Here is a 24,174-nt window from a genome sequence, read left to right as displayed (position 1 = left end):
TCAGTACATTTGTGGGACAAAGGATGCTCAGGAGCCTCCTACGTCTCCAACTTGGTCTCCCCTTCTGAGTTCACAAATTCTCTGTGCAAAGGATCTAATTTTCTATTTCTATAACTGGACTTAGTTTTGAATCCCCATCATGCTGGGTGACAGAATCATAATTCAGGATGACATAAGGCAATCAGCCTCCTCCTCACCCTTCTTTCCCTGGTTGGAGAGAGGAAGTGGGTACTCCAAAGCCCTTCATGGGAAAGGAGTATCTGGTGCTCAGTCCGTACGAGTGACCACTGAGTCATCCTCATTCCTCTCTAGTCTTGTGGGCTTCGGTGGTGGGTCCACCTAGGCCACAGCTAGCTTCTCTTTGTCCTCATCTTATGGCATCTCAGGTCTGGCTTTCTCTGAATTACTTCTGTGCACAAGTAAAACATTTGGTTGCTTCCTGCATCAAAGTAGCACTTACAGCCTAGACACTCACGTGGCTACGGCTACCCTACTGTTGTTGCATCATGCTTGACACTGAGGGGAACTATGCAAGGCTTGCCACCTCCCCAGCTCCACAGGGAACAATGTACACATCCACGTCCTCTCTCCTCTGAGATCTCCAAGCACATCTAAGTATCTATCATCATTACTCCTCCCACCTCACACCCAGGCAACACCCTAGGACTGTGAGAGAGGGGGATGCATCACTACCTAAGCTTTCTTGCTTCCTTGGCTTTTGAAACTTAAAAGCATTTTGATTTCTGGTGTTTTTTTTTATTTTTTTATCACCTCTCTCCTGTGGCAATCAATGCAACTGACTGAACGGGGCACAGGAGGCAAAGTAATCAAGGAAGTAGAGGCGGGCTGGGGAGAATGCTATAATGCTATAAAATGTTATCTTACAACATGTATATAGCACTTTGCACTTCATTTGTATCATCTAATGTAATATTTGCAATAATCCTTTGAGGCAGGTATTAATCTCATTTTTCAGAGGAGGAAACTGAGGTCAAAGAAGTTAAATGAGTAGTCAAAGGTCATACAACTGGTAAGTGACAAAACCAGAACTAAAATTCAGGTGTTCCAACTTAAGCCCTGGGCTCTTTCTACTACTCTTCCAACAGCATTTGTTCTGAGACAGAGGAAAGAATTCTTTAACCTGGAGTTTTCAAATTATGGTCCCTGGAGCCCCAGGGTCCTGTGCAGGTGCTTTAGGGTCCCCCAGGGAGATAGAGATTGAGGGGCGGGTAGCTCCTGGAAAAGGCCAGAGGGACATACTCTGAGGTCTCAATCCTCTCACATTCAACCACAGTAGCTCTGTGTCTATTTAATATATTAGAAGTTCTGACAGACTTTGGGGGGGGGAATAAAAAGGGGAGAGGGGATTTTGCTACACTAAAATTCTTTGAAAATTATTACTTTAATGTCAAAACAAGTCTTTCTAACAGGAGAATGTCATACACTAAAGCAAGTAAGGACAGTAATCTTTTGTCGAATAATGATTAAGGGCTGGGAACTACTATCAACAACTACATACAATCATAGTCCCATTTAATTTTTTTTTCTTGCCTGGCACAGTGTGGCTTGCAGGATCTTAGTTCCCCAACCAGGGACTGAACACAGGCCAGGCAGTGAGAGTGCCAAGTCCTAACCACTGGACCACCAGGGAATTCCCACCAGTTTTTTTTTTTAACTTATTTATTTTTGGTTGCATTGGGTCTTCTTGCTGCACGTGGGCTTTCATTAGCTGCAGAGAGTGGGGTCTGCTCTTCGTTGAGGCGTGCGGGCTTCTCATTGTGGTGGTTTCTCTTGTTGCAGAGCACAGGCTCTAGGCATGTGGGCTTCAGTAGTTGTGGCACCTGGGCTTCAGTAGTTGTGGAACGCAGGCTCTAGAGAGCAGGCTCAGTAGTTGTGGCGCACAGGCTTAGTTGCTCCGTGTCATGTGGGATCTTCCCGGACCAGGGCTCAAACCCGTGTGCCCTGCATTGGCAGGCAGATTCTTAACCACTGCGCCACCAGGGAAGCCCCACCCATTTAATTCTTAAAGTGAAATTCCTACTAGAAAAGCATTTACTGTTAGTTATTTTACATATAAGACAGAGACTTGAGAAAGGTTATGTAATCAGTCCAAGGATGCACGCCTAGGGAGTGACAGAGCTAGAATAAGTACCCAGATCTGTCTCATGTCCAAATTCCAACACCGCCTCCCTAAACGTGAAGGTCTATTCTGCCAGGCTGGATAAGAAGTCCTGTTTCCAAACCTAATCTGTGAGGGATAACCTTAACTAAAATCTTGAGTTTGGTCAAGCGGTCTGCTGCAAGGGCTTGAACTCCAAGTGCCAGACATAATGAGCCGTTCCAACTGCCACAATTCACAGGCCCCAAAAGCTGAAAAAGGCGACACCCCGCGCTCCAAGGTCTGGGACTGGGCACTATGGGGAGAGGCCACGCTCTGTCCCGCTTAGGCCACACACCGCGCCTCGCCAGGTGCAGCAAACTTTCTCCCTGAAGCTAGAGGAATCCGCGTGCGGCGCAGTCCGGACGGTTTGGTTTGATCCAGCGGTCACCTGAGGTCTCTCAAAGAGCGGGGAAAAAAGCCCACAAATGCCCAGAGGGACCCTGTAGATGATGAAAATGCGCAAGTTGCCTGGCTGAATGCACGACCGCCCCTAACGCAGGGGCTTCCTTTGCACCTTCACACTACCTTCTACAGAAAACTATGTCCGTTTCATTTTTCTTTAAACACGCAACCCTCGCCTTCAGCCAGGCCAGAAATCTGCGAACAAACTAAAAAAACCGATTTCACCCTCAACTTAACTCTTACAGTTATAAGAAACACCTACCCAAGACACAAACGGGAACGAACCCACACAGGCGCGCCAGAAGTGGAAGGTGGGCTGCGAATTCTTCTTCCGGGCCGGCAGCGGACACTTCCGGGACGACGGCGAGCGAGGCGGAAGTGCGGTCTCCTCGCGGCAGCTGTATTTGGGCGGGCAGAGGGAGGCTCCCGAGGCTGGGGGGCCGGGCCGGGATGGCGGCAGCGGCGGCCGGGGCAGGAGCTGGGGCGGCCCAAGAGAAGCAGTTCCCGCCGGCGCTACTGAGCTTCTTCATCTACAACCCGCGCTTCGGGCCGCGCGAGGGAGAGGTAAGCGGAGCGGGGCCGCGCGCGGGCGTCCGTAAGCGGCCGAGGAGGGCGTGGGGCGGCCGTACGGCGTCGGGCCCGAGCAGCCGCAGGGTGCGCCGGGGCGTCGGCCCCGGCCCTCCCGGAGCCGGGCAGCACCTGTCACCCTGCCCTCGTCGAGCGGCATTTACCGGGCTGCTTTGTGCCAGGTGTGTGCCCGGGCCAGGGGCTACGGCGGGGGCCACACAACGCGGGCAGCGTCTGTTCTAGGTCCTGACTCAAAACCTGTGTATTGAGTGAAGGTTCGTCAGGCTAATCACTCCACACAGGTGGAGTCTCTCTTCTCTACATCAATCCTGGGTGATTAAAGTTGAGTTTACGTCTTTGTTGCTAGAAGTCCCCGCCTAGAAGCGTGGAACAGGAGTGGGAGACTGTAGTCCTTTAAATGCAGGTTTGGGGGATCTTGCGGAAAGTTTTTTTTTCCAAATTAATAAATTAAATCGGATGGGGGCGGGTGGTTTTTTTTAATGGTTATTTTTTAAGGTGGGGACGGTAATTTCCTCAACGGATGTCTGGCGGTAGGTTGTGTTGGCAGGAAATCACGGTCCTTTTAAAGGCTGTCAGTCCAAATGCCTGTGAACCTGCTGGGTTTAATTTGTGGGGAGGTGTTAAGTCTGTGCACCTGCACACGCGCTTATTTCTTAACAAGCGTTGGTGTATTACAAATTAGCATGAGGAAAGAAATCCAAAGACTGAGTTTTCAGAATAGTTGTCTAATGCTATTTCAGATGGCATATGATTTACTGAATATCACAATTACCTTCAGGCAGGTGGGCGTTGTTTACGCCGTGAGAAGATAATTTTTGTTTTTCTAAAAAAGGGTCCTTTGTTTTGCCAGCTAACGTGTATGGCATGCGAGGTTGACAGTAAATGTAGCACTTTCAACAGCTAAGACAGAAAAAATGCTTATGTCAGTGTTGTGATTCTGTTTCTTCATACTTTAGGAGGAGAATAAAATTTTGTTTTACTATCCAAATGAAGTAGAAAAGAATGAAAAAATTAGAAATGTCGGATTATGTGAAGCTATTGTACAGTTTACAAGGTAATACTTTTCAATGTGCTTTTGCAGAGTTCAGTGAATTCTTAAAACTTATGCTGGAGAATTGTCCCTAACATTCTTTTAACCTTTTTAGGACCTTTAGTCCATCAAAACCTGCAAAATCTTTACATACACAGAAGAACAGACAGTTCTTCAACGAACCAGAAGAAAATTTCTGGATGGTCATGGTATTTACATACACAGTACACCTTTTTGAATTTGTATTATAAAGTGATGGGTGATCTTTACTGTTAGGAATTCAGGAAAGTCCTCTAGTTATTGCATCTGAGGAGAGGTACAGTAGGGTTGGTGGCAGTTTAAAAATCAGACTCCTGTTTGGTGTATTTGTTACTGGGGCTCTTTTAAGAAGTTTTGGGTTGGGACATGTCCAAGTTTTTTAATTTAGGGGAAAATTTAAAACACATATAGTTGATAACATTGTGTAATTTCAGTTGATCAAACTTTGTAGGTTGTTAGGAATCCCATAATTGAAAAGCAAAGTAAGGATGGAAAACCAGTTGTCGAATACCAAGAGGAGGAGTTGCTGGTAATGTGTCATTTTTTATTTCATATTTTTAGAAAAAAATTTGTTAGTATCTTGAGTGACTTATTTTTTCAGATTTAAGCTATGTCACTTCTGCAGAAGTTTCTCAGGGTACACACAGCAAAATTTTATGCTTATCATTTCCATTAGCACAATCTTATAAAAGTGTGTATGTACCGTCTCTTACGAATGCCTTCTACTGATCATCTGTGTTTAAAGCCCTCCTAAAAATTGGGCTTACTGGTTCGTAATTGAATTTAAATACCTCTTATTTTCAGCACACAACTACTATAGGACCAAGTTTATGAGCATTGTATTGCTTTGCCAAGAGTCACTGTACCTTTGCTATGCAATAGACTTCTTTTGCTTTCCCTTAAATTAAGATCTGTGCCATGTCTTTGTGTTGTTTGTAGGACAAGGTTTATAGTTCGGTGCTCCAGCAGTGCTACAGCATGTACAAGGTAAGCGTGACATGCTTTCTGAATTGAGAGTCTAGCCAGTTACCCCAGTTTACATGGGATGTTTAAAATAATTCTTAACTCTTTACGTGACTGCGAGGTGACTATGTGTCCATTTTAGGGGGAGGAAATAATGGGGCCTTTGAAACAGTATTGAGGTTTATGCGTGCACGTACTCAGTACTGAGCCCTTCTCTCTTCCCAGACTTCTGCTAGGAGTATATCTGCATTAGTGAACAGTAGAGTCCATGTTCTTGAGGAAAGTACGTAGTGCAGGTATTTGCATGATTGAAGGATCTGGCAAGATTATTTATGTAAACTGAAACTTAGGTGTGAGTTCAGGTTTCAAAAAAACAATGCCCAAAACAGTTAGGTGATTTTATAAAATTTACAGTATCACTTGACAGTGTTTTGGTATTTTGTGACTTATAACTCAGGCTTTCTCATGTAAATATTTTCTATATTCAAAAGGAATTGGGGGATGAAATTAGTGGAATTAATGTAAAAGGAAAAGAAGAACTTGTTATATTGGGAAATTGAAGGACATAAGAAATTGACTTTTTTTTTTTTTAATCTTTTACACCATTAGCTTTTTAATGGTACATTTCTGAGAGCCATGGAAGATGGAGGTGTCAAGCTCTTAAAAGAAAGATTAGAGAAATTCTTCCATCGGGTAAATATTTTGAATTTTATTTGTAATCTTGGTAGTTGTCCAAACAGACTGTTAGAGAGTGACACAGACAGGTTTGTTTCTCACATACAAAAAAAATCTAGAAGTTGGAAATGGCAAAGAGCCTCAGGCATAGTGTGACAAGATCACACCAGTGAGGAGACTCATTAGATTTGCACTCTTGAATCAGAGCTTCTTGACATGTGTACACAGCTCCTTAAAGCATCTTGGAGATGTCTTTCGGCTTCATCCTTGTCCCACCTGTGTCTGTCTCTGTGAGCTTACTCAAAAGCAAACTTCCTGTGTGGTGGATCGGTTAATTAGCAAAATCTCACATTCTTACAGATCAATTATGTTCACTAAACAGGCATAATCTGTATTGACTCAAGGTGAAGCCTGTGGCTGTGACACAGGCTTTCTTCCCTTAGTGGTGATTAGTGTGATTTTTCTTTCCCAGCTGATGGGAATGTGTCTACACAGTTGCCATTCTCCTTCAATGTAAATTTTGCGTATTTGACCTTCCCCGGTCAAATCCAGTTTATCTTAGAGAAATGACTCTCAATTTATCTTTCTCCCTACACTACCTTTGATGTCTATTTTTGAATTATTTTGTTTTTATGAAGTACTTTTCTTTCTTGTTTCTTCACTTTAATGACCACAGTTATTCACTCTGACTGTCCCCTCTTCCTCTTCTTGTCTTAATTTCTCTCCTGTCCATCAACACTGACTGTATGCCCTTCCAGTGTGATTTTAGTATAAGATGGCCCATGATATCATGTGTGGAGGTCAGTCTAATCTGAGGAGCACTGATATGAAGACTTCAGCGCTTCAAAGAGAGATAGCACAATGCTGAATGAACACTACTTATGTTTGAACTTAATTTTTTGAAATTGGTACTGATTTCAAATCCAGTTCCCTGTGGCTCACCTCCGTGTTGGTCTTGGCAGTGTGCTGTTTGCTAGCATGTAATTGTACCATAAATTAAGACTAATTATTTTCAGTTGTCAGAGTACTGTCTTCAATATACTATTAGTAACTTTTATGCCTTATTTTTTTCCTACAGTATTTGCAAACTTTGCATTTGCAGTCATGCGATCTACTTGACATTTTTGGCGGGATCAGCTTCTTCCCATTGGATAAAATGACTTATTTGAAAATCCAGTCCTTTATTAATAGAATGGAAGAAAGCCTGAGTATAGTCAAGTACACTGCCTTTCTCTATAATGATCAACTTATCTGGTAGGTGTACCCTACGGCTTGGTGTATAGAAGAAGAAAGTCTTTTAGGATCATAAAAAATAGCAATGACTCCGTTGATACCATGTTGTCAAACTGGAAGTAATAGCTGGTGGTGGGTGGAGGGGTAGGATGCGTCTTTTTGATATTGTTAAAATAAGGCAGTGATTGTTTAAACCAAAATTAGGGTAATTTTGTTTAAAATTACCAAGCAGGGGAGTTTAAAACTGGTTCCACGGAAGATAGAGAAAATGTTAGGTTGAAGAATCCTTTTTTTTTTAAATTAATTTATTTATTTATATTTGGCTGCATTGGGTCTTTGTTGCTGCGCACAGGCTTTCTCTAGTTGTGGCGAGTGGGGCTACTCATTGCGCAGTGGGGGCTGCTCATTTCAGGGCGCAGGCTTCTCATTGCGGTGGCTTCTCTTGTGGATAATGGGTTCTAGGCACACGGGCTCAGTAGTTGTGGCTCGCGGGCTCTAGAGCGCAGGCTCAGTAGTTGTAAAGCACAGGCTCAGGCTTAGTTGCTCTGCGGCATGTGACATCTTCCCGGACCAGGGCTGGAACCCGTGTCCCCTGCATTGGCAGGCGGATTCTTAGCCACTGTGCCATCAGGGAAGCCCCATAATTTTCATACTTCCTTTTAAGGAAGCTAGTTTTTAAAAAATATCCAACAAGTTATAAGTGCTATAAAACCAGGAAGTAACCCACTGTCATCAAACTGTGTTTGCGTCCTGTAGTAGGGACAAATACATAATTTCTTTGATGAAAGCATTGATACTCAAGAAGCAAACGTAAACTGTTACTAAAAGCTTTCACCTCCCGAACACGGAACTCTGGAAGAGCTGTGTGAACGTGCCTGAGACCGCGGGGAGAGGTCCCTGAAGACTTGAGTGAGAGCCAGCCTGTCTGTTCACAGCTGACAGTGGTCTGCCTGCGATGAGCCGCTGAGGTTCACGGGGGAGCAGCCAGCTGAAAGCCCTCCGGCAGCTGCTCAAGTGCATTCGGTTTTTGTGTTTGTATCTTCTGGCATGTTGTTTGTGCTCCGAGAACGTTGATGGTGAGCTCAAAGCAGATGGTAGGAAATACCTTAGAGTTCTGTTTGGACCGTGTTGCGTCTAACTCGTGGATTTGGTTTTAGCAGCGGCTGTGAAAGGATTTAGCAGTGGCTCCTCCTCTGTTGGGAGGAGGGTGTCAGTTGACTCGCCCAGTGTTTTTGCCCTGTTTTTTTTTTTGTGGTACGCGGGCCTCTCACTGTAGTGGCCTCTCCCGTTGTGGAGCACAGGCTCAACGGCCATGGCTCACGGGCCCAGCCGCTCCGCTGCATGTGGGATCTTCCCGGACCGGGGCACGAACCCATATCCCCTGCATCGGCAGGCAGACTCTCAACCACTGCACCACCAGGGAAGCCCAAGGGGTGAATGCTTTTATGAATAAATGCCTTAGCTATTTCTTAAGTTAATCAAAGTTGACCAGACTCTTTGATCTTGGCTAGATTATTTTACATTCAACACTTGACAGTGACATAGTCTGTATTATAGACTAAACTGATCCTACCTTGAAGGATTATGTCGAATGATGGCCACTTCATTCTCGGTAACGCTCCCGCTGAAAGAGATTCTCGAATAACTTGGCATCGCCACCAGAAACAGAGTTGGCAGGCTCTGGAGAAGTGCATAGATCCCGGACCACGGCTGTGCGCAGCTCACAGTGCTGGAGTTGAGGCTTCACTCAGAGCAGGTGTGGAGGTCTTAGAGCAAAACAGGTGAAGCCCATTTAGCATTTAAGTAAAAACAAGGCATAGATTCATAAAACAAAGAAAAATCAGTCTTGAGAAAGTAGTAGCATCTCAGGCACACAAATAAATCAGTTGAGCAGAAGAATAATTTTTCTTTTTTTTAAATCATTCATATCAAATGACTATTTGAGAAACTTTTGAGAACATCTGTGCTTCTGAGCACCCGTAGGCTGTTTCCTGTTTTTTTGTTTTTTTTTTCTGTTTCCTGTTTGATGTGAGCCATTGACAGAGTTCTGAATCATGTGGACCTGTCAGTACAGGGTTTTGTTTGCTTTTATTTGTTTACTTGTGCTAAGAAAGGAACTCTTGTTTTTTTGGGTTTTTTGTTTGTTTGTTTTTACTTTTTATTTTGAGATTATTGAAGATTGGCATGAAGTAACAACTTTTCTCCAGCGGTAACATCCGGCATAATTATAACACAGTATTACTTCATTTACTTTTGTTGGGGAGCAGGAGTTGGGATGGGGGTGGCAGGTACTGGGAAGAGGGTTGCTACAGTTGGAGCTCGTGGACGTTCCACAACCCGGCAGGCCTCCCCATAGGCAGAGTGGGAACCGCCTACTTGCTGCTTCATGCTTTGAACAGCTGGCTGCGACTTATTTTCCTTATAAATTTTCTACCCAGAAAACCAGCATCAAATTACTTAATGCCTAGCATTAAATCTTAAGTGCAATAATAAATGCAAAGCCCTAAGCACAGCGCACATAGTAAGTAGTTAAGAAGTGTCTTCCGTTTCCTTTTATAGGGTGTTTTCTGCTCAGTGTCTCTGGCCTGGGGCAGTACTGTCCAATAAGCATATGATGCAGGCCACAAATGTCGTTTTAAGTTTTCTAGTAGCCACAATAAAATAAAAAGAAACTGGAGAAATCAATTTTAACAATATATTTTTTTACCCCAATATATCTCAAATATTTTTTCAACATGTAAACAATATAAAAAATTATTAACGAGCTACTCTTTTTGTGCTCAGTCCTAAAAGTCCAGTGTGTATTTTACACTCATCTCCACCAGCCGCATTTCAGGTGTTCAGTAGCCAGATGTACCCAGTAGCTACCGTTTCCGGAAGCGCAACTCTGGAAGCAATTGCCCAGAGCATGATTCTTTACATGCTGTCTGCTGCTTACCATTAGCAAGCTCTCTCCACCAGGATTTATGTCTTGAATGGAAAGGAACATCCAGAGCCTGTTTTGTGTCTTTCTCTTTCTTTCCTCAGTTATTTCCACAAAAGAAAAGAGTGGGGGACCTTCTGTGTGTTTGATCTGAAAGGTCCATCTGCCCGGTCGGCTGCCGGTTACTCTCAGAATTCGTGTTGTCACAGGCCAAGCGCTGACAGGTCTCAGCTGTTTCTGTTTTGGCCTCACCTTTGGACCCGGGACTTCGTTCTGCTTGGCAGGAAGCTTCAAACCTGCTTCAGGGTGTTTGGCCCCTTTAGAGTTTTAGCTGTGGACAGACATTCTGAAAATGGGAGAGGAGAGGTGGTGTAGGAGGAGGCGGAGATAAGACAAATGGGAGGAGTTCAGGGAAGCGGGCCGGGTTTCTGTGCCGAGCTGGGCTCTAACATAACCTGCGATTCCACTGGGAAAGAAGACAGAGCCCCTGGAACGTGGTGCAGAGGCTTGGTTTATATCTAGTTAGACTTCCTCAAGGATTTTTTCAATTATCTTGAATAGAAAAAAAACCCCAGATACAGACTCATTGTCTGTTTATATCCTTATCTGAAAAACCGGTTTCAGGTAGAGTCCAACAACACCTGCTAGTTTCTCAGTACTTTTCCAGGTGCCAGATTGGATGGTTTGCCCAAAAGTTTGTTTCTTTCTCTTCCCACTTTTTGCCTACACTGAATTGAGAGAATTAAAATCCAAATACATTTCTGAGACATAGCGTTTTGAGTTCCCCGTCTACAGCATAGCGGTATGTTCAGGATGCGGGGTGAAAGAAAGTGGCCTTACCATGTAACCCAGAAAGTGGACAGAAACCTGCTACCTCAAGGGGAGCTGCTAATGCTCCCTGGATAATCCCACGTGGGAGGCAAATCAAATCTGCTGTGACTTTTTACTTCAAATGGCATATAAAATGCAGGACTATGTAGTAGTAGCCTTTAGCAGGTCAGGGTAGAGTTCTAGTGCTGGACTCAAGTTTAATTCATTCCATTCTTGAGCTTTCCATCAAGGAAAGGGCTTCTTGATATCATGCAAAAAAAAAAGAGAGAGATGAACTTTTATCACAGAGCAATGGAAAGACAGAAGACCAATTCCAGACTTTTAACACAGTGCTTTTCTGATGTTTCAGGAGTGGATTAGAACAAGATGACATGAGAATTTTATACAAATACCTCACCACATCTCTATTTCCAAGGCATATCGAACCTGAGGTATGATGGGGTACTAATCTCTAGATAAATAGATAGATGGATAAATATATAGACAGACATATATATATATATACACACACACACACACACACACATACACAGATTTGGGGGTGGAGTAACTTGGTGGGTGGGGCAGTTCTGATCTGTATTTTACATTATTAGTGTGATGTTTAGTCGTGTAGCTGTCCGTTGGTATCCATGGGGGATTGCTCCCAGGACCCCCCAGATACCCAGATCCACACACGTATGCTCAAGTCCCTTATATAAAATGGCATAGTATTTGCATGTAACCTACACACATCCTCCCTTACACTTTGAATTGTCTTTAGTTTATTATAATACCTAATAAAATTGAACAAAAAACACCTAATACAATGCAAATGCTATGTAAATAGTTGCCAGTGTGTGGAAAATTCAAGTTTTGCTTTTTGGAACTTTCAAAAGAAATATTTGCCCCAAATATTTTCAACATGCGGTTGGTTGAATCCACAAATGTGGAATCTGCAGATGTGGAAACCTCAGATATGGAAGGCCAACTGTATATATTTAGGGTGTGTCACTTAGCACAGAAAACCACGTATGTCAGCTTTTCTTCATTTTGTTACGTTCAAATGCAATTGCAAAGCTATGTTTTTAAGGGGAGCAATTCATTGAGTAGAGGAAAAACTGGATTTTTAGGTCGGGTTCTGGGAACTCTGAAAATGCCAGGGATCTTGGACAAAACAGTGGTTAATTCTGTGGTCTTTTCACGTACAAACATGAGATCTGATTTTGAGTTGATTTTATACTTCCCGCCTGGCTTTTCCATTCTGACAATTTCTCAGTTTTCTGCAGAGAACTGTAAATAATACTGCAGTGTTTTCCGCAAAGTATCTTTTCTTAGCTTTAGTTAGGTTGGAAGTGAAAAGTGTTCGTAAACCATAACATCATCATTTTGACCCAGGAGCGCATACACGCACCCTCTCCCTCGCTCTGTTTTTTAAGGCCATGACCTGAAACAACAGGAAAAAAGTCTCTTTGATAAGAAATCTCAAGGTTTTGAGAAGGACCTGGTCCTGCACTTTGCTCCTTTCTGGGTAGTTTGAATACAGTGGCTGACGTTTCTGGAGTGTGTACCATACGCCAGACACGGTGTAAGTGCCCAGCACACTTGCATTATCTCATGACATCCTGACAGCCGTCCTGAAAGCCGGGTACCTTGTCTCCATCTTACAGATAGGAGACCCAGGCCTGGGGGGCTTACGTGATTTAGCCCCATGTCACCCAGCTAGTAAGTGACGGAGCCAGGACTTGATCTCGGGGTCTGACTAATGCTAAAGCACCTGCTTCCAACCACACCCTCAGAAGGATCCTTCAGGAGGCTTTCCCATGGTGGACAGTGCTGTTGCAACAGCAGAACACTCTGTTGGTGCTTTATTATATGTCTAAAGAGCCAGGCTTATAAAATAGGAGTGTACGACGTGGCAGTGAGGACATGGATATGTGAGGACTTCTCTCACTACAGGCTGCACGTGTGAGAGCTGTGCATTTTCACTATTGGATTTACTGTTTTTCAATCTTTCATTTTAAGTTACATGCTAGAATTTTATATAGACTAGAAGAACATCAAGAAGTTTTAGAAGAATAATAAGTTTTAGCTAATGTGACTAGTAGATTTGGAATTTTTTTCCATTTCCTATGCATATTGAAGTAGTGTATCTTCAGCAGAAGAAACCAGGAATGGGTTACAAATATAGATCTATGAGGAGGCACCATGTCATGGCTGAAGGCAGGGACTTTCAGGTCACACAGGCTTGTGTTTGATGCCTGGCCCCTCCACTCAGGGGCTGGGTGTGCTGGTGAACTTCTTCAAACTTGTTTCCATTTCTAGAAGATAGGAAGACGGCATTCCCCATAGGGGTGATATGAGATGAAATTACGTAATTTATGTCATCGCCTAGCACGTATTAACCACATGGGAGATTTCAGTTGCTGTAAAAGGAACAAAATCAGTATGTGGAATTTAGGGCACAGTGAAGTTATGATAGTTCTGTTTAAAACCAGTGAGTTCTTTCTGTACCTCTGTAATCCCCCCTCCTTTTTTTTTGGTGGAGAGGAATGTGGAAAATTGATATAGAAAAATGGCATGGAGCCAACTAGTAAATATAAATGCTGTTTTTCAAAGTTTTGAATATAGGAAATCTAATAAGTCATTTGTCAACATTAAATTTGTTTACAGTTGGCGGGAAGGGATTCTCCAATAAGGGCAGAAATGCCCGGAAATCTTCAACACTATGGAAGGTAGGACTTCTGTCCTTTGATAGACAGTATTGGATTTTATTATCTTTTTTGGTAAAGATAAAATCATGAACACTGAATTACCTTTGTGCTACTCTAGTGACAATAATCAACAAAGGAAATTCTTTTGTTTCCAATGAATTAAAACGATTACTTTTTTGTATTCTGATCTGATGTTTTCTAAGTAATGTCTAGCTTCCCAAAAAGGCCATATGTTAACACCCTTATAGGAGTGCACTGTTTATATATTCCTGTTTATAATCTGCCTAATTGAATCAAGTCATCTCTGTGCTTCCTTTTCAGATTTCTCACTGGACCCTTGAATCTGAATGATCCAGAAGCAAAATGCAGATTCCCCAAAATTTTTGTAAATACAGATGACACGTATGAAGCTCTGCATTTAATTGTTTATAAGGTAACAGTGGCCTTTCTCTCCAGGGTTACAGATGATACTAAAGTAAATCTTTCTGCACGGGTACACTAGTCGGTGCGCAGACCTCACGTTTCTTGGAACAGGTGTCGCAAGTTCTGATTATTGTAAAACTCAAAATGGGTGCTTTCTGGAGTAAGAGGGTTACTTTCAGTCCCCATTAAACAGTAGTTCTGTGAATAGCAAGAGTCACTGTCTGAGGCTGTGACTCAGATTTTTCAAGTCCTGCACGCGGACAGATCAGAGGCCGTCAAGGCCGGTGTTGCCTGTTGTTCGATGCCTGCCCACACTCCAGTGGATTCTGCCTTCGCTCTGATTTTAAAGCTGTGGACTTGCTAATTCCATAAGGATAGTCTGAGTTTCTGTCAGGATATTATCTTGTAAGGATGTATATTTATGTTAGGTTGGGTTTATTTATTTACTTATCTTTGGCTGTGTTGGGTCTTTGTTGCTGCGTGCAAGCTTTCTCCAGTTGCGGCGAGTGGGGGGCTACTCTTCGTTGCGGTGCGCGGGCTTCTCATTGCGGTGGCTTCGCTTGTTGTGGAACACGGGCTCTAGGTGCGAGGGCAGTAGTTGTGGAACACGGGCTCGGTAGTTGTGGCTCGCGGGCTGTAGAGCGCAAGCTTAGTAGTTGTGTCTCACGGGCTTAGTTGCTCCGCGACATGTGGGATCTTCCCGGACCAGGGCTGGAACCCGTGTCCCCTGCATTGGCAGGTGGATTCTTAACCACTGCACCACCAGGGAAGCCCCATGTTTTGGTTTCTTGTTAGAGCATTTTAAATCATCTCATTTCCCTTATAAATAGTTCATTTTGCATCTCTAACTAATAAGGACCTCTGTTTTAACATCACCACCTGCCATTATCACACTGGACCAAAATAACGTTAATAACTTCCTTAATACCATCTATTATCCAGACCCTATCCAGATTTCTCCAGTTGACTAAAAAAGTCTTTATAAAGTTGATATATTTAAATAAAGATTTAAACAAGACCACTGCATTTGATTATTTAAGTCTTCTTTTTTGGTACCATTATCTAATCTTTGGTTTCTTTTCTCCCCTCCCCTCCGCAGGCCATGAGTGCAGCTGTGTGCTTTATGATCGATGGTAGGTACACACCTGTATCTGATTTCACCTGATTAGCTAAGCCTTTTCTCTTTACACTTTGCTGTGGTCTGTTCCTAAATGATAAACAAGTTGTCGTAGCAACAGGGAGGCTGTATTAAGCCCCCATCTGGGGCCTCTGCCATCTTAACCAGCTATTTCTAATATCGTTAAAGTCCCAGCTTTCTTGCTTCTCAGCAGTAGGACCTGGGCACCTTTCTGTGCCTTCCTGCCTGTGAAACGATTATGGGAGTACCCATCTCAAAGGGGGCTTTAGGATTAAATGAGGGAATATTTGTAAAGCGCCAACAGTGCCTGGCCTGTGAGTGCTGTGTAGTGTTTGTTAAATAAATATTTGACCTTCCTAGGTCTACTGGGGGTAGGCAGTCAATTTACTACCCCGCAGGGAGTGCTTCAGTCAACATTCACAGTGAGATAGTTCTTTGCCTTTTTTTCATCTTAAATATGACTAATTCTGGCTCCTCTGTTTCTCTTCTATTTGGGAGTGGAGGGGGACCTGATCATTTAATTATTTTCCAGATCAGTACAGTTTTCATTTGAATGTTGTTGTTAAGATGGTAAAATGAAAATTGACCTTTTTAACACAGTGTCCTCACACTCACTGGTGTTTCTTGAATTACTTGTTAGCTTCTATCCAGCCTACATTGGACTTTTGCCGAAGACTGGACAGCATTGTTGGGCCCCAGCTTACAGTGCTGGCATCTGACATTTGTGAGCAGTTTAACATCAACAAAAGAATATCTGGGTTTGTACTTTGCTTTGTGTTTGCTTTCAAGCATTTAACTGGCTTTGGAAGAATAAGGGTGGTTTTTGCTTAGAACATGGATGGTGTTAAGGTTCATATAATCTCTGAATCCAGAGAACAAATGTGTTGTTTGGTCCTGTCTGCAAAGCTTCCTAGGGAGCTGTTCGTGAGTTTTTCTGCCCCACAATGGTGGTCGGGGCTGGGTCTTCTCGTAATGCGTCCCCTCAGCCCTCCCCAGTGGTGGTATGAACGTGTGGGGTTAGGTGTGCCAGCTCTGCCTGTGGTCTTGGCCTTGTGAGTTCACTTCACGTCCCACATGACCCGCCCAGGCTGTGAAATCCACACTGGCAGAGGTAATCAGCAAGGTTTTGCTTTGCATAGACGGAAAGCACTTTGCCTCTTGTGCAGAAGTGTTCCTGGTGAGGTTGCCTGTGACGTAAGCCAGCAGGCGTTGGTGCTGAGTCTGGCGTCTTGAAAGGCTCTAGACTGAGTATCAGGAGACTCGAGGTTAAACTCACCTTGGTTCTAAAAACACCCTGAAAAGTCACTGAACCTCTTTCTACTCTTTTCTCAGGGCAAAGTCAAATGACTGTAAAGTGTGTAGATGGAAAGTACTTTAAGGAATAAAAGGCTTCTTTATATGGGCTTCCCATGTGTTTGAGAATTTACTAAAGTGCTGTGAATTTATATATAACCTTGTGCTTGTCGTGATCATATGTTGTATGTATGTGGTCTTACATAAGCACCAGCCCACAGAGAGGTCCCACACAGGCTCCAGGTGAAAGCACGGGTAGGTTTTGTATCTGCAAGTGGATTTTTACTGCTGACAGCTTACGTAGTTTTAGAAAAGATACAGCCAAGGAATGAAAGTGCCTGACCAACTTACATCTTGACGGTGCTGTTTAATCTAATTTTTTGACCATGAACCTGCCAGATTTTCAATTTTGAAGGAAGCATGTGCCTTAGATCTGTGTTGGATCATGCAGGTTATGAGTGGAGAATGATCAAGCGTAGTTACTTACGTCCCCAAACCCTTGGGAGAGGACTGGACATTTTAACTGCTCTGCCTGTGCTTTCGGCAGATACGATGAATATCAGGTAACTCACTGACAGATATCCGGAGGTAAACTTGCTGTCTAGTACCTTTTATTTTACACATCAGGTTAACCCTCTTGGGGATTGTACAGAAGAAAGGAGATGGCCTTGGATATTAATTATCCTATCATTAGACAGCAGTTTTCTCTCTGATATTTTATTACGAAAATTTTCAAACATAGGAAGGTTGAAAAAATTGTACAGTGGATACACATATACCCCCACTTAGATTCTTCCATCGGCATTTTGCCCTGTATGTTTGGGCACAAATCTGTCAATTCCTGTCTACAGGACTGTTAGGAGAATCACTGCACAGTACCATTAGCCCCTGGAGGATAGGGTACCTGGCAAACGTGATGGTAAAATAAGTGCCACACAATTTAGGGGTGTGCCCAATAACAGGAATTCTAGGGACGTAGTTGTTCTTGTCTTTGAAACCGTGACCTGAAGATGGCTCTCGATGCATCTGAGATGTTACATGTAAGGAGCTTTGATTGCCAAACCGTAACCATCAACTGACTAAAGATAAAAGCTTTTGAGTACGAAAGATAATGTAGTTTTCTTCCAGAAATCCTTCTGACCCAAATCAAGCCATTTTATATGCCAATTCTGGGACCTCCATAAGTCATATCCCAGAGAAATTAGAGGCAGCCCTGAGGGAGGAAAGACCCCAGCCAGCAGCATGTCAGGGGCATTGTTGGGGGGCAGAGGAGGCTATGTTAGCCAGCCGTCCTGATCCCAGAGACCAGCTCAGGGGCCTCTGTTCTCTCGGCTGCAGCCCCCACTAGAAAGTGCCCACGGGGCTGTGTGCCAGTGTTTAGCGTTGAGTCCAGATTTATAAACTGCATCTCTTAACGTTCCTTTTTTTTTTTTTTTTTTTTTTTTTGCGGTACGCGGGCCTCTCACTGCTGTGGCCTCTCCCGTTGCGGAGCACAGGCTCCGGACGTGCAGGCCCAGTGGCCATGGCTCACAGGCCCAGCCGCTCCGCGGCATGCGGGATCCTCCCGGACCGGGGCACGAACCCGTGTCCCCTGCATCGGCAGGAGGACTCTCAACCACTGCGCCACCAGGGAAACCCTTAATGTTCCTTATGAAATTGGGGTGAGCCCTTTAAAGAATGGTGTGAAGTAGGTTTGTTTGGTGATTGGTTTCTATTCCTTTGTGGGCCACCTCAGTTTTTTTCTCCTCTAGAACTTAAAATTCTATTTTTTTTTCTTTTTTTGAGAGTAATTTATGTCCTTAATTTTTAAAGGATTCCAAAATAGAAATATGGGATATCTTATTTGGCTTCTGTCTTTCTGGACTTGTACACGCATATAAACACAGTGACATACACACATGGTGTTTTTTACACATGGACTTTTGAAAATATATCATGCTGTAAATCTGCAGCTTTAAATAAATAAATAAATATATGGTATGAGCATCAGTTTAAACCAATAAATACAGACCTACCTCATTCTCTTTAATGGCTTCATAGTATTTAATAGGAAAGGTGTGTTTTATTTGCTTAATCGTTCTCCCATTTAATGGTTAGGGCTGGTTATGGCTGTTAGTATTACAAACAGTTCTGTATTGAACAGTCTGGTACTTAAACACCCAATTATCTCCTCAAGAGAAATCCCTAGGATTGAGCTCTGGGGCAAAGGAAATGCACATGTACCATGTGGCTTGGCTCCCGCAAGGATGGAGCCATCTTCCCCTCCCGCCAGTGCCACCAGCTCCTGTTCTCCATGCTCTCGCACTTTGACAGTGACACTGAGGCTGGGCATCTCCTCGTCTGTTTATGGGCATTTCTGTCTCCTCCACAAATTGTCCCCGTCCTCTGGCTCTTTCCATTGAAGTGCTTTGTCTTTTTTCTTTTACATCAGTACTCCTAATGTAATACCCTTGTCATGTTGCATCCTCTCTCCTTTATATTTAGTCAGTTTTATTAATCATTGCCTTTGGATTTGTCTTCAGTGGCACACTTGGGGCTTTCCACCCCAATATTGTAAAAATGTCCCATTTTTATCTCTGGTACATTCCTGGCTTTATTTTCTGTGTTAAATCTCTAATTCACCTAGAATTTTTAAGGGCTTGCAGGAGGGCTGTAACTTAAAATTTTCCCCCAAATTGATGGTTTTCTGAATCTGAGACTTCAGTTTTTGTTTCTTTCACACACCCCTATTCGCTGGCCAATTCTAATATTAAATTTGAAAAGGCAGGAAGGAGGAGGAGGATGTAGAAAGTTATTAGGAAAGGAGCCTCTTTCCTGTGAGCAATTTTTTTTTGTAATCCTTTTTTATCAGTCTTCTTGAATATATGTGTAAAGTAGCCCAGTTGCCTAGGAGGCTGACTGCGCTGGATTCCTCCCACAAGTGAGCAGTGTAACCATTAGCAGTAAGGGTTGGTTATGATCAGACCCCGGATCGGACATGGGGAGGAGCCGGACGAAGGCGAGATGGGAAGAATTGGCCCCGGCTGTGGTCAGTGGTGTTTAATGGTGGAGCGCGGTGGAGGAAGTCTTCTTTGCCTTAAGTTTGGTCTGATTAGTGAGGAATGGCCAGTAGCCATATCCACCTAGAAATCATCTATCTAGCAGCCTTCAGCTCTCTGGAACACAGCCCAGAACAAATGAAAACCACAGCTGGGCCCTGCTCCCAGCCAGCTGCCCAAGTCCACAGGCGAAACTCCGCGAGCAGTTACGTGTGCGCTGAACATCTGGTCATTTCCTCCCCTGGTTCACAGCTCACAGTAACCTTTCCAGGTAGGCTTTGGAAGTGTGGGAAGGTTTTCACATAACTGGTCCTTAAACATATAATCTCTGGCATCTCAGTAAAATTGATGCTCTTTACTCATGGGAGATATCCCTGTGACCTCTTTTTTTATATATAAATTTATTTTATTTTTGGCTGCATGGGGTCTTCGTTGTGGTGCGCGGGCTTCTCATCACGGTGGCTTCTCTTGTTGAGCACGGGCGCTAGGCGCGTGCGCTTCAGTAGTTGTGGCACATGGGCTCAGTAGTTGTGGCTCACGGGCTCTGGGTGCAGGCTCAGCAGTTGCAGCGCACGGGCTTAGTTGCTCTGCAGCGTGTGGAATCGTCCCAGACCATGGCTTGAACCCGTGTCCCCTGCATTGGCAGGTGGATTCTTAACCACTGTGCCACCAGGGAAACCCTACTATTTTTAATGTGAGCAGATCTTGTTATCTTTTCTCATTTTTATTTTTATTTTTTTAATTAATTTTTTTTGGCTGCGTTGGGTCTTTGTTGCTGCATGCGGGCTTTCTCTAGCTGTGGCGAGTGGGGGCTACTCTTAGTTGCGGTGCGAGGACTTTTCATTGCGGTGGCTTCTCTTGTTGCAGAGCATGGGCTCTAGGCACGCGGGCTCAGTAGTTGTGGCTCGCGGGCTCTAGAGCACAGGCTCAGTAGTTGTGGCACACGGGCTTAGTTGCTCCGTGGCATGTGGGATCTTCCTGGACCAGGGCTGGAACCTGTGTCCCCCTGCATTGGCAGGCGGATTCTTAACCACTGCGCCACCAGGGAATCCCCGCTATTTTTAATGTGAGCAGATCTTGTTTTCTTTTATTAACAGTACATTGCAGGTAACTGTTTTCTATTTTCGTTTTTACATCATCCTTCATGGTGAGTGGAGCGGAAAGAGGCCACATTTGCCCCTGTCCTAACTACCTAAATAACGTCTCTCATGTGAATGTCCATGTGGGATTACAAAAGGAAGAATTCCGATCTTCTTAGAAGAGTGTTGTATATGTTATAAATGAGAGAAAGAGGAACGCCACAGTGTTAGACAAGTAACCAGAACTTTAAGCCTGATCGAAGGTCATAGAAGTTAGTCTGTCCAAACAACGAAATTTACAACTCTTTCCAAACTTCTTTTAAAATTTTCATCTTTCCAGAAAATTTTTCTTGTAGTTATACTTGCTTTTCTTAGATTTAGGGGCCTACTCAAAACAAATTCTGGTTTTATAAGAATTCTGTTTTCATTTTCCTGGGAACTAATTGTCCACATTCTTTCTCGCCTAGAGGTAGGGTATCACAGTAGTAACCACTTCCCCGGAGGCCGGATTTCCGGCACCCTCAGCCCCCCAGTGCGTGGCTGCTGCCCCTGTAGTAAGCAGAGAAGGCTTCTGGCCCCCAGTGGCAGGGCTGCCCAGGCTCTCACGCAGACCCCCGATTGTGAATTTAAGGCACAGTGAGAGGTGAGGGAGGGGAGGCCCCTGAGAGCCGAGTGGCCCAGCTGTCAGGGTGGCTCCCCGAGGGGTCTCAGACTCTGATCCGGGAGACAGCAAAGTAGCATTGCCCAGTCATCCAGAATAATGAAAGGGTAAATCCCAATTAAATACTTCAGAGGAGGTTCATACGTTTTAGAATGATCTCTGAGTAGGATGATGAAAGCTTTGTTACTTACAGTGCTAAGCTTCCATTCTGTGGCAGTTTACATACATGCAGCTGTGGGATAAATGAGATGTACGGGGGTCCGCAACCTTTTTCTGCAAAGGGCCAAACAGTAAGTACTTCAGGCTTTGTGGGCTGTGTATGTTCCAAGTACTCAACTATCCTTTAAGCGTGAGAGCAGCTGTAACGATACATAGGCATATGGGTGTCCCAGTAAAACTTTATTTAGAAAAACAGGGCCTGGTTTGGTCCCAGAGCCATAGTTTGCTGATCCCTTCACTGGAAGGGTAAGTGGCCTGCATTGATTTACTTTGTGTTTTGTTTTTTAAGTGAACAGATAACTGAGTGACTGCTGTTTATAAAACACTGTACTTGAAAAAAAAAATCATCACATAATGGTTAAAATATTTGTGGTTTTAAACGTACATACTTGAGCTCGCTGGGAAATTCAGTCATTTTGAATACCTCACGGATATCAGATAAGTTACTGCCGAATGTTACGTCTTAACTGAGGTTCTTGATTTGAAGGCCCAGCCATTGAAAATACCACCTTAGCCATTCCACATTTAGAGTTTTTACAGTGTAGTTGTACATTTGGGTAATTGTTCTTTCAGAAAGTTACCACCTCCATAACATGTTTTCACAGGTCTGAAAAAGAACCCCAGTTTAAGTTTATCTACTTCAACCATATGAATTTAGCAGAAAAAAGTACAATTCACATGAGGAAAACACCCAGTGTGTCACTTACGTCTGTTCATCCAGATTTGATGAAGATTCTGGGTGACATCAACAGTGATTTTACAAGGTAATTCTAACCACCTCACCAGCTAGGCGTCCACTTTCTAATAAGAGGACATTAAAGGAATCATCTTCAAAAACCGAGTGACCCCAGGCCCCTTCAGAGGTCTTGACTACCTCCCTGGGCACCAGTTCCAAACATCGTTAAGCCCAGAAGGGGCTGGTCACTCACAGGGGACTCCCTGAACTTTTCAAATGGCTCAAGTTTCCTGTTTCTTGTTTTAGAATGTTTTTCACAATCCAGCTGTATATATAAAATAAACAATTGCGTTTTGAAACTCTTTTCTTACAGAGTGGATGAAGATGAAGAAATCATCGTGAAAGCAATGAGTGATTATTGGGTTGTTGGGAAGAAGTCTGACCAGCGGGAGCTGTATGTTATTTTGAATCAAAAAAATGCAAACCTCATTGAAGTAAATGGTAAATAGGGTTTGGTATTTGAGCAGAATTTTAATGCTACTGATATTTAAAAACTATCTTTTCAGTGTACTAAGGACATGCTAAATAGAACAAATCATGACTTGAGGTTTTAAGCAGATGCCCCTGTTGCTTAAAAGAAATCATCATTTGGTCTATTCAGGAGTGGGACAGTGGGGCAGTGCACCCCAAGTGTCCACTGTAAGGATAATCAGGTGTGAGGTTTCTTCTGCAGACATCTTCTGGGGTGTATTACATTTTTCTCTTGATACCAATACTTGTATTAATAGTCTATGCATTAGAAACAACCTCAGGGAATACATGCCTCATTTATTTATTTATGGCTGCGTTGGGTCTTTGTTGCTGCGCGCGGGCTTTCTCTAGTTGTGGCGAGTGGGGGCTACTCTTTGTTGCCGTGTGCAGGCTTCTCATTGGAGTGGCTACTCTTGTTGCGGAGCACAGGCTCTAGGCACGTGGGCTTCAGTAGTTGTGGCACACAGGCTCAGTAGCAGCTCGCGGGCTTTAGAAGAGCGCAGGCTTAGTAGTTGTGGCACACGGGCTTAGTTGCTCCGCGGCATGTGGGATCTTCCCGGACCAGGGCTGGAACCCGTGTCCCCTGCATTGGCAGGCGGATTCTTAACCACTGCGCCACCAGGGAAGCCCCTACATGCCTCATTTAAAACAGGAATTGAGTAAAGTCCAGATAATGACGCCACTGTTGCGGAGCTCCCGATCCACAATTCAGGGCTGCAGCTAGAGTTTCTGTGTTTTTGAATCAGATTCCTCAAGATTTTAGAAGTTGTGCTCCTCACGCCCCAACCCGTGGGTGTCTTAGACACTTTGGGTTTGAGCTGTCTCAGGCCCAAAGAAGCAATGTTACATAGTGTTAAAGTCTCCTGTACGTCAGGTCCTTTTTTCTTTCTCTCGACTTAACATTTCTTATTAAGGCTTCTGAGATTTAAGGTCAAAATTAATGCAGACCTTTATTTATGACCAACTTTACTCCAGGGAATTTAAGGTACTGATATATAACCTTTTAAGTGAGAATTTCTATACCTTACTCACCGTTTTCTATTCTTTTTGCAGAAGAGGTCAAGAAGCTTTGTGCGACGCAGTTCAATAACATATTCTTCTTGGATTGACTGACAAGGGCTCACCGAAACATCTTTTAAAAAAACAGCTCAGCAAGCATTTTGTTTACCTTTGCAGGTTATTGGTCATATTATTGACTGGATTAATGACAATAGTAAAGCAATACTTGCTTTGAAGAATCAAATTTCTACTCAGCCTGATGATCCCCTGAGGTTTTTAGATTTTGAATATTTATGTGGAATTAAAGGTAGCCAGCTACATCTCTTTCATTCCATTCTTTTGACATTATGTGACTATTTTACTGGAAAATAAGACTAATAAATTGTTAAAGTTTTTAAAATTCTGGTCTTGCATTGAGTCTCTCTGGTTGCTTGTTTGTAGACCGCACCAGCCATGGGTCCCTGGTTCATCCTCAGGAATACTCTAGCAGCGAAAGGTGCTCAGAGTTCGGATTCCTTCCCTGGTCCCTAGGCCTGACGTGGTAAACTATGAGGCATTTGCCCAAAGTAATTGCTGGACTTG

At 43.6% G+C, this 24,174-nt stretch overlaps 2 protein-coding genes across 3 annotated transcripts in view; one reads left to right on the top strand and one right to left on the bottom strand.

The window, feature by feature from the left end:
• LMTK2 (lemur tyrosine kinase 2) overlaps nucleotides 1–2,982 on the bottom strand; it is a 173,914-nt gene extending 170,932 nt beyond the window's left edge. The window contains exon 1 of the mRNA XM_019930678.3: nucleotides 2,826–2,982. The gene's annotated coding sequence lies outside the window, so the exon portion shown is untranslated. The remainder of the gene's footprint in view (nucleotides 1–2,825) is intronic.
• Nucleotides 2,963–23,992, top strand: CCZ1 (CCZ1 homolog, vacuolar protein trafficking and biogenesis associated). 2 transcript variants are annotated; one of them, XM_004317287.4, is made up of 15 exons: nucleotides 2,964–3,127; nucleotides 4,108–4,205; nucleotides 4,297–4,390; nucleotides 4,672–4,749; nucleotides 5,160–5,207; nucleotides 5,793–5,876; nucleotides 6,937–7,112; nucleotides 11,195–11,276; nucleotides 13,495–13,556; nucleotides 13,857–13,968; nucleotides 15,058–15,091; nucleotides 15,737–15,854; nucleotides 21,992–22,150; nucleotides 22,436–22,563; nucleotides 23,647–23,992. In XM_004317287.4, the coding sequence occupies exons 1-15, from the start codon at nucleotides 3,014–3,016 to the stop codon at nucleotides 23,700–23,702; spliced, it is 1,443 nt and encodes a 480-aa protein (XP_004317335.1). In that variant the 5' UTR covers nucleotides 2,964–3,013; the 3' UTR covers nucleotides 23,703–23,992. The 2 variants fall into 2 exon arrangements, with proteins under 2 accessions (XP_019786244.1, XP_004317335.1); XM_019930685.3 differs by lacking the exon at nucleotides 4,672–4,749 and having other exon boundaries at nucleotides 2,963–3,127.
• Nucleotides 23,993–24,174: the final 182 nt, after the last annotated feature.

Source organism: Tursiops truncatus, chromosome 15 (assembly GCF_011762595.2).
Source record: "Tursiops truncatus isolate mTurTru1 chromosome 15, mTurTru1.mat.Y, whole genome shotgun sequence".
In the NCBI taxonomy this organism is placed as follows: domain Eukaryota; kingdom Metazoa; phylum Chordata; class Mammalia; order Artiodactyla; family Delphinidae; genus Tursiops; species Tursiops truncatus.
Note: the sequence above shows the minus strand (reverse complement) of the source record. Positions and strands in the feature narration are given on the sequence as shown.